At 43.6% G+C, this 17,342-nt stretch overlaps 1 protein-coding gene across 16 annotated transcripts in view; it reads left to right on the forward strand.

Annotated features, from left to right (window-relative positions):
- Nucleotides 1-17,342, forward strand: part of NEB (nebulin) — a 127,999-nt gene that overhangs the window by 40,020 nt on the left and 70,637 nt on the right. For all 16 annotated transcript variants that reach the window (XM_075429673.1, XM_075429677.1, XM_075429678.1 and 13 more), the window contains 21 exons: nucleotides 339-650; nucleotides 1,018-1,221; nucleotides 1,412-1,516; nucleotides 1,612-1,719; nucleotides 2,922-3,233; nucleotides 3,602-3,805; nucleotides 3,996-4,100; nucleotides 4,196-4,303; nucleotides 7,630-7,941; nucleotides 8,576-8,779; nucleotides 8,970-9,074; nucleotides 9,170-9,277; nucleotides 10,218-10,529; nucleotides 11,229-11,432; nucleotides 12,192-12,296; nucleotides 13,000-13,107; nucleotides 13,725-14,036; nucleotides 14,449-14,652; nucleotides 15,137-15,241; nucleotides 15,737-15,844; nucleotides 16,821-17,132. In XM_075429673.1, the coding sequence (XP_075285788.1) occupies nucleotides 339-650; nucleotides 1,018-1,221; nucleotides 1,412-1,516; nucleotides 1,612-1,719; nucleotides 2,922-3,233; nucleotides 3,602-3,805; nucleotides 3,996-4,100; nucleotides 4,196-4,303; nucleotides 7,630-7,941; nucleotides 8,576-8,779; nucleotides 8,970-9,074; nucleotides 9,170-9,277; nucleotides 10,218-10,529; nucleotides 11,229-11,432; nucleotides 12,192-12,296; nucleotides 13,000-13,107; nucleotides 13,725-14,036; nucleotides 14,449-14,652; nucleotides 15,137-15,241; nucleotides 15,737-15,844; nucleotides 16,821-17,132 (3,957 nt within the window). The remainder of the gene's footprint in view (nucleotides 1-338; nucleotides 651-1,017; nucleotides 1,222-1,411; nucleotides 1,517-1,611; nucleotides 1,720-2,921; nucleotides 3,234-3,601; nucleotides 3,806-3,995; nucleotides 4,101-4,195; nucleotides 4,304-7,629; nucleotides 7,942-8,575; nucleotides 8,780-8,969; nucleotides 9,075-9,169; nucleotides 9,278-10,217; nucleotides 10,530-11,228; nucleotides 11,433-12,191; nucleotides 12,297-12,999; nucleotides 13,108-13,724; nucleotides 14,037-14,448; nucleotides 14,653-15,136; nucleotides 15,242-15,736; nucleotides 15,845-16,820; nucleotides 17,133-17,342) is intronic.

Consider the following 17,342-nt stretch of genomic DNA (forward strand, 5'->3'; position numbering starts at 1 on the left):
AAACTATTGGATAAAGATGTGGGTTTTGTCAAGAGGATGAGAGGTGTAAAATTTTAACAGTCTTATATTGCTGCCTTCCCCAGAGTTTGTATAAACTTAAAGTTAAGTGTAAAGTTAATTAAATTAAATAAAATAATTAACAATGACATAGTATATAACTATAAAAAAAAGCCATTAATATCTTCTGAAAATGCAATAAAGACTCTAAAAATGTTGGAAAAATTAAAAAAAAATTGAAATCATAGAATCATACCAATTTTAACCAGTATATGAAAAACAAAGGCATTAAAATTGCAGCTTGAAAACGGGTGATAATTGTTGTTTCTGTGTCCAATTAGTACCAGTACAAAACTGCGTACCGAAAGCAGCTTGGCCACCACATAGGGGCCCGCAACATAGAGGATGATCCGAAGATGGTGTGGTCGATGCACGTAGCCAAGATCCAGAGTGACAGGGAGTACAAGAAAGCCTTTGAGAAGACAAAGACACACTTCAGTAGCCCAGTGGACATGCTGGGAATCGTGTTGGCCAAGAAATGTCAGGAGCTGGTCAGTGACGTTGATTACAAGCACCCTCTGCATCGCTGGACCTGTCTGCCCGACCAGAACGATGTTGTACAAGCCAGGAAAGTGTACGACCTTCAGAGTGATGTAAGTTGTTCTTTCCCGGTTGTGTGAAAGGTACAGGTGTCTCTTGTGTTCTGTTCCGCTGTTGGAGATGGTCGAGGTGGGGAGCCTGAGTCAAGGCTGGTTCTGTGAGACTGAGACTGTGTTGTGGCCACACTGTCTTGCTGAGAGTTGGTGTTGTGAAAGGGCAGGGATGAAGCTTGTGCGGGGTGAGACTTTATGGTGAGAGAGAGTCCTGTGTTGCCGTGAGCAGTTTGTGGGGAGGGTTGTGGCAGGTGGCTGGGGAAGGGCAACAGAGTCAACTCTTTTGTTTTGGAGGACGGTCAGTGGCCAGGGACAAGCAGAGTAAGGCAGTTACTGAGCTGCTGTATGTCCTTGCCTGTCCTTTCAGAATGTGTACAAGTCCGACCTTCTGTGGCTGAGGGGCATCGGCTGGCTGCCAAGTGGTTCGCTGGACGATGAGAAGAATAAGAGGGCGAGCCTCATCCTGAGTGACAAGAAGTATCGGCAACACCCAGACACCATCAAATTCACGAGCCTTCCTGACTCGATGCCTATGGTTCTGGCAAAGCACAACTCTGAAATTATGAACCAAGTGAGACTTTGTTGTGTTTTCAGCTGGAAGCAAAGGAGTGCCTTCCTTTCACAGGACAGTGGGCTCTCTCCTCGCAGGGCCTGGTGTTTTGCACAGGGCCCCTTGCTTCAGTTTGTTGAGCCAGTGTGCTTTCTGGGTTTGTTGCCCGGTGCTTGTGTGATCTTATTTGTCGTTGTACTCATGTTTTCAGCGCTCGTACACATCGGCGTGGGAGAAAGATAAAACCAGCATTCACATTATGCCGGATACACCTGGTATTTTGCTAGCCCAGCAGAACCAAGCGAACCTCAGTGAGGTGGGTGACTGAGCTGGGGTTAAGCGTCTGTGCGTGGACACTACTGTGGCTGGGGAAGAAGTGTAGTTTGAGGGGAATGCTTGTTTTTCTTTCAGAAACTGTACAAGCTTGCGATGGAGGAAGAGAAGAAAAAGGGCTACGACATGCGGGCAGATGCCATTCCTATCAAGTCTGCGAAAGCTTCCAGAGACATTGCAAGTGATGTAAGTACCCAGGAGCCCTTGGCATCACGCCCTCTGGGGCAGTTTGCAGGTGCTGGCAGTGGAAGACCAGGGTTTGCAGCCTTTGAGAAATGGAGGCAGCCCAGCACTTGCCTGTCATTACCATTCACCCAGTGCATGACCGTGTTGGTTGTGGAGGGTCTGCCTGTAGCTGTCCCTGCACGTGATGGTGTGCAGTGTTGTGAGGGAATGTGCAGACGGTGGGCGGTAGTAACTGTGGGAGGTGGGTGATGGAGACACTCCAAAGCAGCGTCCCTCCTGGACCTGTGGGACCATCTCCTCGTGTGACAGGCTGGACTTTTGAGATGGTGTGCTGCCCTCTCAGTACTGCCAGTGTACAAGCCCCTAATGCTGCAGCTGCACAGCTGAGCTGGACTTTAGGAAAGGAAAGCCGAACCAAGTTTTTATGTTATGACCAGGGCATTTATTATTTCTGTTTGGAGTGTAGGCAGGTCCAGTCACTGTAGACCAGTCATTACTATGCCCCAGAGTATCTTTCCAGGGCTTAGATCTGTAGGAGCTGTAATTACTCTCTCATGAGAGTTTCTGGAGTTCAGGTTAATTCCCTTACTGTAAGGAGATCGAGTTCAATCTCTCCTCAGTCTTACTTGACCTTTCAGTAAGAGGCAAGGGCAAAAGTGTTGTGTTGCCCCTTGTCACTTCCCAAGCTCAATGGCTGTAGGTGTGCAGCTGAGGACACACACGGGACTGGGAGAATGAGAGTCGTGAGCGCTGTGCAGGAGGGCCTGGTGCAGCGGAGTGTGAGAAACGCTGTGGGCTGGGTGGGGGAGTGCAGTCAGGCTGTGCAGGATGAGGCCCAGGTTGCGTGCTGGAGTGTTCTGGTGGTTATCGCTGAGTTTTTCATCCCAGCTGCTGAACTGGCCTCTCAGTGGGGACGTTAGGTTGTGTGGAGACGCTGCAAGCTGGCATGCATCGCTCCTGGTTCCCGAGCTGGCTTGGTTGGAGTTGCCATCTGGTCCTCCATGTGCATCCTGTGGCTGAGTGGAGACGTGGGGTGGGATGGAAATGTGGGACACAGTAGGGACATGCTGCGCTGAGACACTCTTCACGTGGTGACCTCACCAGGCTCCATTAGCATCAGGGGCTGACAGGTGCTGCTACAGAATAGTGTCAGAAAGGAGAAGAGCTGGCATGGAACTTACTGAGCTTCTTTAACCCTGCAGTACAAGTATAAAGAAGGCTATCGCAAGCAGCTTGGCCACCACATAGGGGCCCGTAACATAGAGGATGATCCAAAGATGGTGTGGTCGATGCACGTAGCCAAGATCCAGAGTGACAGGGAGTACAAGAAAGCCTTTGAGAAGACAAAGACACACTTCAGTAGCCCGGTGGACATGCTGGGAATCGTGTTGGCCAAGAAATGTCAGGAGCTGGTCAGTGACATTGATTACAAGCACCCTCTGCATCGCTGGACCTGTCTGCCCGACCAGAACGATGTTGTACAAGCCAGGAAAGTGTACGACCTTCAGAGTGATGTAAGTTGTTCTTTCCCGGTTGTGTGAAAGGTACAGGTGTCTCTTGTGTTCTGTTCCCCTGTTGGAGACGGTCGAGGTGGGGAGCCTGAGTCAAGGCTGGTTCTGTGAGACTGAGACTGTGTTGTGGCCGTGCTGTCTTGTGGAGGGTTGGTGTCCTGAAAGGGCAGGGATGAAGTTTGTGCAGGGTGAGACTTTATGGTGAGAGAAGAGTCCTGTGTTGCCGTGAGCAGTTTGTGGGGAGGGTTGTGGCAGGTGGCTGGGGAAGGGCAACAGAGTCAACTCTTTTGTTTTGGAGGACGGTCAGTGGCCAGGGACAAGCAGAGTCAGGCAGTTACTGAGCTGCTGTATGTCCTTGCCTGTCCTTTCAGAATGTGTACAAGTCCGACCTTCTGTGGCTGAGGGGCATCGGCTGGCTGCCAAGTGGTTCGCTGGACGATGAGAAGAATAAGAGGGCGAGCCTCATCCTGAGTGACAAGAAGTATCGGCAACACCCAGACACCATCAAATTCACGAGCCTTCCTGACTCGATGCCTATGGTTCTGGCAAAGCACAACTCTGAAATTATGAACCAAGTGAGACTTTGTTGTGTTTTCAGCTGGAAGCAAAGGAGTGCCTTCCTTTTGCAGGACACTGGGCTCTCTCCTCGCAGGGCCTGGTGTTTTGCACAGGGCCCCTTGCTTCAGTTTGTTGAGCCAGTGTGCTTTCTGGGTTTGTTGCCCGGTGCTTGTGTGATCTTATTTGTCGTTGTACTCATGTTTTCAGCGCTCGTACACATCGGCGTGGGAGAAAGATAAAACCAGCATTCACATTATGCCGGATACACCTGGTATTTTGCTAGCCCAGCAGAACCAAGCGAACCTCAGTGAGGTGGGTGATTGAGCTGGGGTTAAGCGTCTGTGCGTGGACACTACTGTGGCTGGGGAAGAAGTGTAGTTTGAGGGGAATGCTTGTTTTTCTTTCAGAAACTGTACAAGCTTGCGATGGAGGAAGAGAAGAAAAAGGGCTACGACATGCGGGCAGATGCCATTCCTATCAAGTCTGCGAAAGCTTCCAGAGACATTGCAAGTGATGTAAGTACCCAGCAGCCCTTGGTGGCATGCTCCCCTCAGTCTTAGTTGACATTTGAGAATGAGATGGGGGAAAAAGTCATAGCATCATTGAATCATAGAATGTTTTGTGTTGGAAGGGATTTTATAGATCATCCAGTTCCGCCTGCCCTGCCATAGGCAGGGACATATTCTACTATATCAGGGTGCTCAAAGCCCTGCCAAACCTTGTCTTGAACACTTCATAGAATCGTAGAGTCATAGGTTGGAGAAGACCTCTAAGATCATCAGGTCCAACCATCAACCCAGCACCACCATTCCTACTACTTCCAGTGAGGAGGCATCCACAACTTCTCTGGGCAACCTATTCCAGTGCCTCACTACCCTCACAATAAAGAATTTCTTCCTAATATCCCAATCTAAATGTACCCTCTTTCATTTTAAAACCTTTATTCCTCATCCTATCACTACACTCCCTGATAAAGAGTTCTTCCCCATTTTTCCTCTATATATAGCAGCCTCCTATAGGAAGGTTGCTATAAGGTCTGCCTGGAGCCTTCTCTTCTTCATGCTGAACAACCCCAACTCTATCAGTCTGCCCTCATAAGGGAGGTGCTCTAGCCCCCTGATCATCTTCATGGCCCTCCTCTGGACCCGCTTGAACAGGTCATATGTCTTTCTTATGCTGGGGACTCCCAGAGCTGGGAGCAGGACTCCAGGTGGGGTCTCACAAAAGTGGAGAAGATCAGAAGAATCTCCTCCCTCAACCTGCTGGCCATGCTGCTTTTGATGAAGCCCAGGATATGGCTGGTTTATGGGCTGTGAGTGCACATTGCCGGCTCATATTCAGTTTATCATCCACCAATACCCCCAAGTCCTTCTCTGTAGGGCTGCTCTCAATCCACTCATCACCCAGACTATATCCGTGTTTGAGATTTCCCTGACCCAGGTGCAGGATTTCATTTGGCCTTGTTGAACTTTGAGGTTTGCATGGGTCCATCTCTCTAGCCTGTCAAGGTCCCTCTGGATGGCATCCCTTCCCGCTAGAGTATCAACCACACTGCTCAGCTTGGTGTCATCCACAAATGTGCTGAGGGTGCACTCAATCCCATTGTCCATGTCTTCAACAAAGATGTTAAATAATACTGGTCCCAGTACAGACCTGTAAGGGACACCACTCATCTCTGGTCTCTACCTGGACATTGAGCAGTTGACCGCAGCTCTTTGAGTGCGACCATCCAGTCAATTCCTTGTCCACTGAGGCGTCCACCCATCAAATCCGTGTTTCTCCATTTTAGAGACAAGGATGTTGTGCGGGACAGTATCAAATGCTTTGCATGAGTCCAGGTAGATAATGTCAGTTGTTCTTCCTTTATCCACCAATGCTGTAACCCTGTCATAGAAAGCCACCAAATTTGTAAGGCAGGATTTGCCCTTAGTGAAGCCATGCTGGCTGTCACCAGTCACCTCTGTTTTCCATGTGCCTTAGCATAGTTTCCAGGAAGATCTGCTTCATGATCTTGCCCTGGGCACAGAGGTGAGACTGACTGGCCTGTAGTTCCCTGGGTCTTCCCTTTTACCCTTTTTAAAAGTGGGGGTTATATTTTCGTTTTTCCAGTTACTGGGAATTTCACTGGTTTGCCACTGCTTTTCAAATATGATGGACAGTGGCTTAGCAACTTCATCTGCCAGTTTCCTCAGGATGCTCAGATGCACCTCATCAGGTCCTGTGGACTTGTGCACCTTCAGGTTCCTTAGACAGTCTCAAACCTGATATCCTATGTTGGGCAGTATTTCATTCTCCCAGTCCCTGGATTTGGATTCATTGAATTGGGTGGTGTGGCTAAAGCACTTGATGGTGAAGACTGAGACAAAAAAGTCATTGGATCCTCAGCGTTCACCATGTTGTTTGCAGCCAGGTGTCCTGTTTCGCTCATGAGGGGGATACAGTTTCTTTCATCTTCCTTTATTGTCCTGTGTACGTGAAGAAGCCCTTCTTGTTATTTTCTATGTCCGTAGCCAAGTCCAGCTCCAACTGTTCCTTGGCTTTCCTGATCCCCTCCCTGCACTACCTGGGCCATATCCCTAAAATCTCCCCAGGAAGTGTACCCTTGCCTCCACTGCCTATGCATTTTGGTTTTGCATTTTAGTTTGGTTAAGAGGTCTTGACATAGCCAAGATGGCCTCCTGTCTCCCCTACCTGACTTCCTATGTGTTGGGATTGAGAGCTCTTGCACTCCAAGAAACAAGTCTTTAAATAACTCCCAGCTCTTGTTCACTTCTTTGAGGGCAGTTTCCAGAGGGATCCAACTCACTAGTGCCCTAAACAGCCAAAAGTTTGCATTTCTGAGGTTTAGGGTACTGACTCCACTTTCTACCTGTCCTGTACCCATCAAGATTGAGAATTCTTCCAGGGCATGATTGCTGCAGCTTAGGCTACCTCCAAACTTGAGCTGTTTGAGAAGTTCTTCCTCATTAGTGAGCAATAGGTCCAGCAGTGCCTCTTCTGTTGTCAGGCTCTCCATCACCTATACAAGGAAGTTGTTCTCCACACACTCCAATAGTATTCTGGACTGCCTGCAGGTCGCTGTGACGCTTTTCCAGCAGATGTTCAGGTGGTTGAAGTCCCCTGTGAGGATCAGGGCCTGTGAGTGCGGTGCTTACTGCAGTTAAAGAAAGAACTGTTCCTCAAACTCTTCTCCTTGATCGGGTGACCCATAGTAGACAGCAATGACGAAGTTTCCTTTGTTCACTTGGCCTCAAATTTTCACCCATAAGCTTCCAACATGCGCGTTGCTGAAAAAGTGTTGTGTTGCCCCTTGTCACTTCCCAAGCTCAATGACTGTAGGTGTGCAGCTGAGGACACGCACGGAGCTGGGAGAATGAGAGTCATGAGCGCTGTGCAGGAGGGCCTGGTGCAGCAGAGTGCGAGAGCTGCTGTGGGCTGGGTGGGGGAGTGCAGTCAGGCTGTGCAGGATGAGGCCCAGGTTGCGTGCTGGAGCGTTCCAGTGGTTTTCTGCAAATTTTGCATCCCAACTGCTGACCTGGCCTCTCAGTGGGGACGTTAGGTTGTGTGGAGACACTGCAAGCTGGCATGCATCGCTCCTGGTTCCCGAGCTGGCTTGGTTGGAGTTGCCATCTGGTCCTCCGTGTGCATCCTGTGGCTGAGTGGAGGCGTGGGGTGGGATGGAAATGTGGGACACAGTAGGGGCATGCTGCGCTGAGACAATCTTCACGTGGTGACCTCACCAGGCTCCATTAGCATCAGGGGCTGACAGGTGCTGCTACAGAATAGTGTCAGAAGGGAGAAGAGCTGGCGTGGAACTAACTGAGCTTCTTTAACCCTGCAGTACAAGTATAAAGAAGGCTATCGCAAGCAGCTTGGCCACCACATAGGGGCCCGTAACATAGAGGATGATCCGAAGATGGTGTGGTCGATGCACGTAGCCAAGATCCAGAGTGACAGGGAGTACAAGAAAGCCTTTGAGAAGACAAAGACACACTTCAGTAGCCCGGTGGACATGCTGGGAATCGTGTTGGCCAAGAAATGTCAGGAGCTGGTCAGTGATGTTGATTACAAGCACCCTCTGCATCGCTGGACCTGTCTGCCCGACCAGAACGATGTTGTACAAGCCAGGAAAGTGTACGACCTTCAGAGTGATGTAAGTTGTTCTTTCCCGGTTGTGTGAAAAGTACAGGTGTGTCTTGTGTTCTGTTCCCCTGTTGGGGACGGTCGAGGTGGGGAGCCCGAGTTGAGGCTGGTTCTGTGAGACTGAGACTGTGTTGTGGCCACACTGTCTTGCTGAGAGTTGGTGTCGTGAAAGGGCAGGGATGAAGTTTGTGCGGGGTGAGACTTTATGGTGAGAGAAGAGTCCTGTTTTGCCGTGAGCAGTTTGTGGGGAGGGTTGTGGCAGGTGGCTGGGGAAGGGCAACAGAGTCAACTCTTTTGTTTTGGAGGACGGTCAGTGGGCAAAGGCAAGCCGTGGGTGCAGAGGTGAATGGTATGCCTCCCATGCCTGTGCCAGCTGGAGATTGCCAAATGGGGCAGGTCTTTCATTGGAAGACCAAGAATATGCTTGGGAAGGCTTTGTGGATTGCTTGGCAGCTGTGTGTGCTGTTGTATGCGTTGGGAACCAGGTTGTGGGGTGCTAGCTTGATGGGAATCCCTTTTGTGGTGGCTGGTGGGTAGACCCAGGGGAACGTGCATTGGTAGTCAGAATTTCCCTTGCTGGGAGGAGTGGTTGTGTGGAGTCAGGCGGTTACTGAGCTGCTTTGTGTTCTTGCCTGTCCTTTCAGAATGTGTACAAGTCCGACCTTCTGTGGCTGAGGGGCATCGGCTGGCTGCCAAGTGGTTCGCTGGACGATGAGAAGAATAAGAGGGCGAGCCGCATCCTGAGTGACAAGAAGTATCGGCAACACCCAGACACCATCAAATTCACGAGCCTTCCTGACTCGATGCCTATGGTTCTGGCAAAGCACAACTCTGAAATTATGAACCAAGTGAGACTTTGTTGTGTTTTCAGCTGGAAGCAAAGGAGTGCCTTCCTTTTGCAGGACAGTGGGCTCTCTCCTCGCAGGGCCTGGTGTTTTGCACAGGGCCCCTTGCTTCAGTTTGTTGAGCCAGTGTGCTTTCTGGGTTTGTTGCCCGGTGCTTGTGTGATCTTATTTGTCGTTGTACTCATGTTTTCAGCGCTCGTACACATCGGCGTGGGAGAAAGATAAAACCAGCATTCACATTATGCCGGATACACCTGGTATTTTGCTAGCCCAGCAGAACCAAGCGAACCTCAGTGAGGTGGGTGACTGAGCTGGGGTTAAGCGTCTGTGCGTGGACACTACTGTGGCTGGGGAAGAAGTGTAGTTTGAGGGGAATGCTTGTTTTTCTTTCAGAAACTGTACAAGCTTGCGATGGAGGAAGAGAAGAAAAAGGGCTACGACATGCGGGCAGATGCCATTCCTATCAAGTCTGCGAAAGCTTCCAGAGACATTGCAAGTGATGTAAGTACCCAGCAGCCCTTGGCATCACGCCCTCTGGGGCAGTTTGCAGGTGCTGGCAGTGGAAGACCAGGGTTTGCAGCCTTTGAGAAACGGAGGCAGCCCAGCACTTGCCTGTCATTACCATTCACCCAGTGCATGACCGTGTTGGTTGTGGAGGGTCTGCCTGTAGCTGTCCCTGCACGTGATGGTGTGCAGCGTTGTGAGGGAATGTGTAGATGGTGGGGCGGTAGTAACTGTGGGAGGTGGGTGATGGAGACACTCCAAAGCAGCGTCCCTCCTGGACCTGTGGGAGCATCTCCTCGTGTGACAGACTGGTCTTTTGAGATGGTGTGCTGCCCTCTCAGTACTGCCAGTGTGCAAGCCCCTAATGCTGCAGCTGCACAGCTGAGCTGGACTTTAGGGAAGGAAAGCCGAACCAAGTTTTTGTGTACAAAAAAAGGCATTATAAAAGTAAATAATTTTTTATTAAGTATGAATATCAAAAGTTATTCCATATATGTGTTTAATTTCTCTGTTGAACTACCAGGTCTGTCTCTATGGTCTTCTAGTTTTTATCTGCTGAATAGATTGAACAGGAATTTATTTTTGCTAGTGTCCTTGAAGGTCACTAATTGATCCTTTATGTGTGGAATACTTGTTGAACTTCAGGCCTTTTGCATTGCTGCCGTATTTTGGAGACTTTTTTAACTCTCAGTAACAGAGTAGTAGCTCTTAATACGTAGGCCAGGGTGTTACTTCAAAAAAGTGAAGGTCATATCACGCGGACAATATTATGTGAATCCTTTTGTAACTCTGCACTGCAGTTCATCAGTTGAATGTTTTCTTAGTCTAAAGTCTCTGTGGTTTCAGATACTAAGTTTTCTGGAGGTTGTGCCACAGGGGCTGTGAAGGACATAAAGAAAACTAAACTAAAACTCACTGAACACTTTTTTGCCTATAGTACAAGTATAAAGAAGGCTATCGGAAGCAGCTTGGCCACCACATAGGGGCCCGTAACATAGAGGATGATCCGAAGATGATGTGGTCGATGCACGTAGCCAAGATCCAGAGTGACAGGGAGTACAAGAAAGCTTTTGAGAAGACAAAGACACACTTCAGTAGCCCAGTGGACATGCTGGGAATCGTGTTAGCCAAGAAATGTCAGGAGCTGGTCAGTGACGTTGATTACCGCCACTATCTGCATCAGTGGACTTGCCTGCCCGACCAGAACGATGTTATCCATGCTAAGAAAGCCTACGATCTACAGAGTGATGTGAGTACTTGCTGATAAGTGTTGGAGTTCTGAAGCGTATGTAATTTTCTTGGAATATAAACTATAGGAGCTGCTTGAACTGTCTCTCTCATGTAGTGTATTTTTACAGTGTGTTTTAATTTACATGTTCCAAGTTCGTAAGATTTTTAGGAGTGTATGAATCTGTGTAACGAAGGTTGAGTATTACGAAGGTTTATGTACAAATGATATATATATATTAGCTGAATAGTAGAATTAGCTGCATATAATCCTTCATAATGGATAATCTTAATAACTTTATATGAAGATTAACTGCATATAAAGAGGAAATTGTCTATTATGACTTTTTTTTTTTAGTTGCATGGCTTTAGTGGATAGAATTCTTTTGTTCTGTCTTGGAGAAAATGTTTCACATTAAGACCTGCTGTTCTTAGTGCATGACCTTTTATTTGTTGGGAACAAATGTTACAGGAAAATTTTATACCGACTTTCAGGGTTTTGTTTTAATCCTGTGACTGACTATTCTGCAATCTGTTGTTGGGTGAATAATACCTCCTGCAGACAGATAAGGGGTCTGAATCTAGGTTGCTAACAGAGATTGCTTTGCATATTGAACTTCGAGAAAGGCAACTTACAGAAAGTAAGCATTAGTTGCATGGTATATATGAAATGTTTAACTGGCAATATTAATGGGACAGCTGTCTTTGTATTTTGTAATAGAACTGCTACAAGTCTGACCTTGAGTGGTTGCGGGGCATTGGATGGATCCCAGTTGGTTCCTTGGATGTTGAAAAAGCCAAGAAGGCAGGCGAGATCTTGAGTGATAAAATATACCGTCAGCCCCCAGACACAATCAAGTTTACTAGCGTCACTGATTCTCTAGAGATGGTCTTAGCCAAGCAGAATGCAGATACAATGAATAAGGTGAGTCTCAATTCCATTAGGTAACACGTTAGCAGTTTCCCCCTAAACCGTGGAGACAGGACTGGAAATGCAGATGTGTGGTTGCTGTGTGAGATTTCAACACAGTGAGTCTTTAGAAGTGTAAGTTACATTCTTGGTAATCAACAGGTAACTTATTTTCAGCAAGTGCTAATTTTAGAATAGCTGTCAAGTTACTAAGCTGAATTGGAATTAGCATTTGTGAAGCATTCCACATACGCTACTGTGTATCTAGTAACGTGTTACCTAATTTTAATCTAATTTTTAATTTAGCAATTTGTCTAATTTAATAATTTACCAAATTTATCTAGTAATCTAGTAATTAATAAACTATGTGTTTTAGGGTAATCTTTGAAAAATCCGTATTTTAAACAATTCAGCATAGCACTTATGTCAGAGTTCTTCTGAATCTGTGGCCCTGATCTCGATGCTATTGATGTCAATAAAACCATTTCCTCTTTCAAACAGGCCTTATCCTTAGAGTTTAGATCTCTGTGTGTCTGATTAGCATTCTGTGCCTTTTTTCTAAACTTTTTTTTTTTAACAGAATTCTTTCTAGGTTACTCTTTCTTAACCTGGATATTAACTATCTAGAGGAGTGAATATAGAATCTCATTGCTATATAAGTAATAAGGATTTTTTAGACATGGAATACAGATCTGTAATTCTTCTTATGTTTTAGGAGATCTACAAGTAGTCACCATTTTTTTTCCCCTTTGACGTATGTTATTTCTCCTACAGCGTTTATATACTGAGGCCTGGGATAAAGACAAGACACAAATCCACATAATGCCTGACACACCTGAAATCACACTGGCAAAACAGAACATGCAAAACTACAGTGCGGTGAGTGTGTTAGCTCTCTGGATATAACTGGTCTGTTTCATGGCTGGAGCATCACTATTCTGACAAACTTACATACATGCTACCATTAGTTTCTTCAAGTAACCCCCAATATTTATCCTCAAAATAGTGACTTAAAAAAATTGTTTGCGTATTTGTACAGTCGTGGATACACACAACAGTGAGCACTACTGAGAATAAATTCCATGAGAAGTTGTGGGTCTCCAGTGAAATTTTTGGAGTCATTTCTGCCAGTGTGCATACTGTTGGGAAGGTACAAAATTAGTTCCAACACTGCAAATACCAAAAAGGTAATTTCTAGCACATTTCTGAAGAGCAGTGATCCCAGTGTTCAATGCTGGTTTAGGCAAATAAATTCACTTCAGTAAGAGGTGGTTTTTAAAAGTAAGTTTTACTCCACTTGTATAGAAGACCAGTTTATTTCTAAAATTGTGGTCAATGTTGTGCTATGAAAGTATTGAAAGAAAAAAATTGTTAGCTAATGTATTTAGTGAAGATCTTCCTTTGAAATGAATTTGTATCAGCTGCTGATTTGGGGCTTTGAATTAAGAAAGTTAGATAAAGCTGGGTTGGAATAAATCTTAATTTTTAAAAAATATACTCTACTTACAAGCAGTTTGTTTTGCATAGAATGTAATATACGGAATGAACTTATATGAATCCCATTGTTTAATTCTTCATCTAGAAACTATACAAGCAGGCCATGGAAGAAGCAAAAAAGAAAGGCTATGATTTGAGAAGTGATGCGATCCCCATTCAAGCTGCCAAAGCATCCAGGCAAATCGCCAGTGATGTAAGAAGCTACTTTTTTGTTTCTTTGTGTGGTGACATCTGATCTCTGTGACCTGAAAGTTATCAACTGGATTCTGTAAAAGGCATTACAATTAAACTGTGATCTCAAACAATAGATTTTTGGAAGCAAATTATTATATATGTTCAAAGATTTAATTGTAAAAATGAAATGTTGGAAAGTTATAAAGGGGGTTGGATTAGATGACCCACAGAGGTCCCTTCCAACCCCTACCATTCTGTGATTCTGTGAATACAATGCTGCTATCATGTTAATGTTATAGCTCATAAACCTGTATCTTAAATGTTAACAGTTTGTATATTAATATATTTAATAAAGATTAAATAACTTTAATAAGATAGGAATATTTCTCACTAATATTACAGAAGAGCTTTTTTTCAAAAAAACTTACTGAAAAAAATCTCTTTATGGTTCTAACTCAAATCTCAAAAATTTAAGGCAAGAATCCATGTTATAAATCCCAGAATTGCTTTGACAGATTGGCTCTTTTGACTGTAGGTTGTACACGAATTTGGAGAGTTTACTATTAGAAATATTTAATAGGAGTAACTGATATTTGGGGGTGATATAGAAATATAATATCTTGATTTATATTTCAGTACAAATACAAAGAAGGCTATCGCAAGCAGCTTGGCCACCACATAGGGGCCCGTAACATAGAGGATGACCCGAAGATGATGTGGTCGATGCACGTAGCCAAGATCCAGAGTGACAGGGAGTACAAGAAAGCCTTTGAGAAGACAAAGACACACTTCAGTAGCCCGGTGGACATGCTGGGAATCGTGTTGGCCAAGAAATGTCAGGAGCTGGTCAGTGACGTTGATTACCGCCACTATCTGCACCAGTGGATCTGTCTGCCCGACCAGAACGATGTTATCCATGCTAAGAAAGCCTACGATCTACAGAGTGATGTAAGCTCCTTTTGATTTAATTTTTGGTGAGGAATGTATTTACTGTTTTACATAGGTGGACCAGGCCTCACATACCAATATGGTAGAACCAAATTTTCAAGACTTTATTTTAAGTTTCATGGCTAATTGAAACTCAGATCTCCAGTATGATATATTAATTAATTGATATTTAAATTAAATACTGTAATTCCAGAATTTGAGCTATTTGTCATTTGCCATTCTGTGAAACTTGGATAATGGTTTCACTCTTAATGTAAATGCAATGCAGTTATTTTTTCTAAGGTTTTCTCCAGGATTTTGAATCAATTTGAATTAAAAGTTGATAGTGAGGTTACTTAACTGTGAAAAGATGCACCATGTAAATTGCATTACTGTTATTATTAGAATAACGTGTGTATTTTTTTTGTAATAGAACTGCTACAAGTCTGACCTTGAGTGGTTGCGGGGCATTGGTTGGGTCCCAATTGGTTCCTTGGATGTTGAAAAAGCCAAGAAGGCAGGCGAGATCTTGAGTGATAAAATATACCGTCAGCCCCCAGACACAATCAAGTTTACTAGCGTCACTGATTCTCTAGAGATGGTCTTAGCCAAGCAGAATGCAGATACAATGAATAAGGTGAGTCTCAGTTCGATTAGGTAACATGTTAGCAGTTTCCACCTAAACCGTGGAGACAGGACTGGAAATTTAAAGATCACAAATAATGCTGAAGTTCTGAGATGATGTATTTTCAAACAGTGTACTCTGTTTATTTCCATCAAAACTATTAGGCCATGTAATGGATGACTCAGCTTTGTCATTATATTCTGCGTATTACGATTTTATCTTTTCCTTGACATGACTGTACAGTGAGCAGTAATAATGCTTGGGGTTTTTTTCCTTATTCTTAAGTAAAGTGACAGTTTTCAAAGTGGTGTTAAATTTCCTCATATAAATTATCTTTTTAATAATGACATCTCTACCTGATTAAATACATAACCATTTATCCATGCTGTATTTCTTGTGATTTTACCTACTATACTAGCTATACGTTTTACCTGATTAATGAGATATTAATTTCTTTTGGAATGAAATATTAATCTCTTCTTGTATTCTTTCATAGCGTTTATACACTGAAGCATGGAATAAAGATAAGACCATGGTTCATGTCATGCCTGACACACCAGAAATCCTGCTAGCTAAACAAAATCAATTAAACTACAGTCAGGTATGTAAAAGTGAAGAGTTGAGAGAATTAAAGGATTTCTGATGAGTACAATTTTGTCGTCTCTGACTTTTAATTAATATTATAGTATTGTCGAGTTGTTTAGTTTCACAAATTGCCAGCTCCACTGCTAAAATCAGAGTTGTTCTTTCTCTACAACTTACCCCTTGGGTATCTAATAGAGTTTTCAAAATGTCTGCCATAAACGAGAAATAATTTCCATAGCAAGGTATGGAACTAAATAATTTAACTTCTAGACTATTCCTTTCTTTGCTTTCCCTAAATGATTTCCAGTTTCCAAGTGTCTCCAATACAGTTACAAGATTTTTGAAATCTGCATTTTTTTATTTTCTCAAGAAGACAAAGCAGTGTTCAGATATTTAAGTTGTCTGAATGTTAACAGTGTTGTTTAGGGACTTATTTTGTTTATTACACAGATGTGCATAACTGAAGTGTTATTTTGTTTTTGAAATTAAAATGTGAATATTTTGCTCACAGAAAATGTACAAACTAGCTCTGGAGGAATCAAAGAAGAAGGGTCATGATTTGCGTTTTGATGCCATTCCTATTCAAGCTGCCAGAGCATCCAGAGAGATTGCCAGTGATGTAAGCAGGTTTTTTATCATGTATATGGATTTAGTAACAGAAAAGAATCAGGATCTTTGTTCCATTGTTTGTTAATGTAATACCTTAAGTTTACACAATAAGTAATACTGAAATTCCACTGATTCTCCTGCGTGCCTTTAGTACATGAAAGGAATGGATAGCCAGTATTTTTGTGCATGAGGTATATTTCACAGTAATAAATAAATAAAATAATAGGATGATTGTTTCTATACCTATATTTATATTTCTGTACCTATATTTCTATACTATTTCTATACTAATAATAGTTCCATTGATGTCCATGGATGTTGTAGTAGGATGATCAATAAGGCGTACAACTCTATGCCAGAGTTAGTCAAACTTCTGATTCAAAATGGGAAATACTTTAAAATCTCTTCCCAAAATAGATCTATTAGTAAATCAATTCTGAAAGTTCAAAATTGTTGTCTTTTCCTGAGGAAAAAATAGTTCTGCCGAAGTGTCATATTGAAATTCAAGATGTCTGAATACAAAAGCAGGAAAAAAAATATGCAATGACTATGACAGGTTTTGCTTCTGTGATGAGGAAACATCACCAAGGGCAGAGAGGATAGCAGTTTTTTATGCTCTTTGTTTTTCTATTAAGATTGATATTTAGTGTTAAGACCAACTCAGACTATGTTCATCAAGGTGTTTTGTAATACGCTTTTAAAATAAGTTAATCTTTACATTTTAGTTTTAATGATAAAAGAATGTGGAATATCAAACTTGTTACTAGGTATGTGACAATAAACATTTAGCTAACTGAAAGTGTGTTATATTAAAAATCGAAGATAATATCTGTAATAAAAATCCTTTTTAGGAGAAAAATAATAAAACAGTAGAAAAACCTAAATAATTTTTTTCTCTAACAAAATATTAATGATTATGCTAAACTGTGTGTATTATTTATTAATTTATAAATATAACATGTGAATATGAATATACTTTATTTCAGTACAAATACAAAGAAGGCTATCGGAAGCAGCTTGGCCACCACATAGGGGCCCGTAACATAGAGGATGACCCGAAGATGATGTGGTCGATGCACGTAGCCAAGATCCAGAGTGACAGGGAGTACAAGAAAGCCTTTGAGAAGACAAAGACACACTTCAGTAGCCCAGTGGACATGCTGGGAATCGTGTTGGCCAAGAAATGTCAGGAGCTGGTCAGTGACGTTGATTACCGCCACTATCTGCACCAGTGGATCTGTCTGCCCGACCAGAACGATGTTATCCATGCTAAGAAAGCCTACGATCTACAGAGTGATGTGAGCAATTTGTTCAATTTGTAATACATCTTTAAATATACTGGGTCTTGTACAATATAGTTTTTGAAAGACATAGAATATGCCTTAGTCGCTTGCATCAGACATGTTGATAGAGGTGGAATGTTTAATATCCTATCACCAAATTTATGTTGAATTCTATTCTCTCAGTCCTTAGCCTGAGGTATAATTTGTTTGGAACTGGTATTTGTA

This window comes from Opisthocomus hoazin, chromosome 9 (assembly GCF_030867145.1).
Source record: "Opisthocomus hoazin isolate bOpiHoa1 chromosome 9, bOpiHoa1.hap1, whole genome shotgun sequence".
NCBI classification, from domain to species: Eukaryota; Metazoa; Chordata; class Aves; order Opisthocomiformes; family Opisthocomidae; genus Opisthocomus; species Opisthocomus hoazin.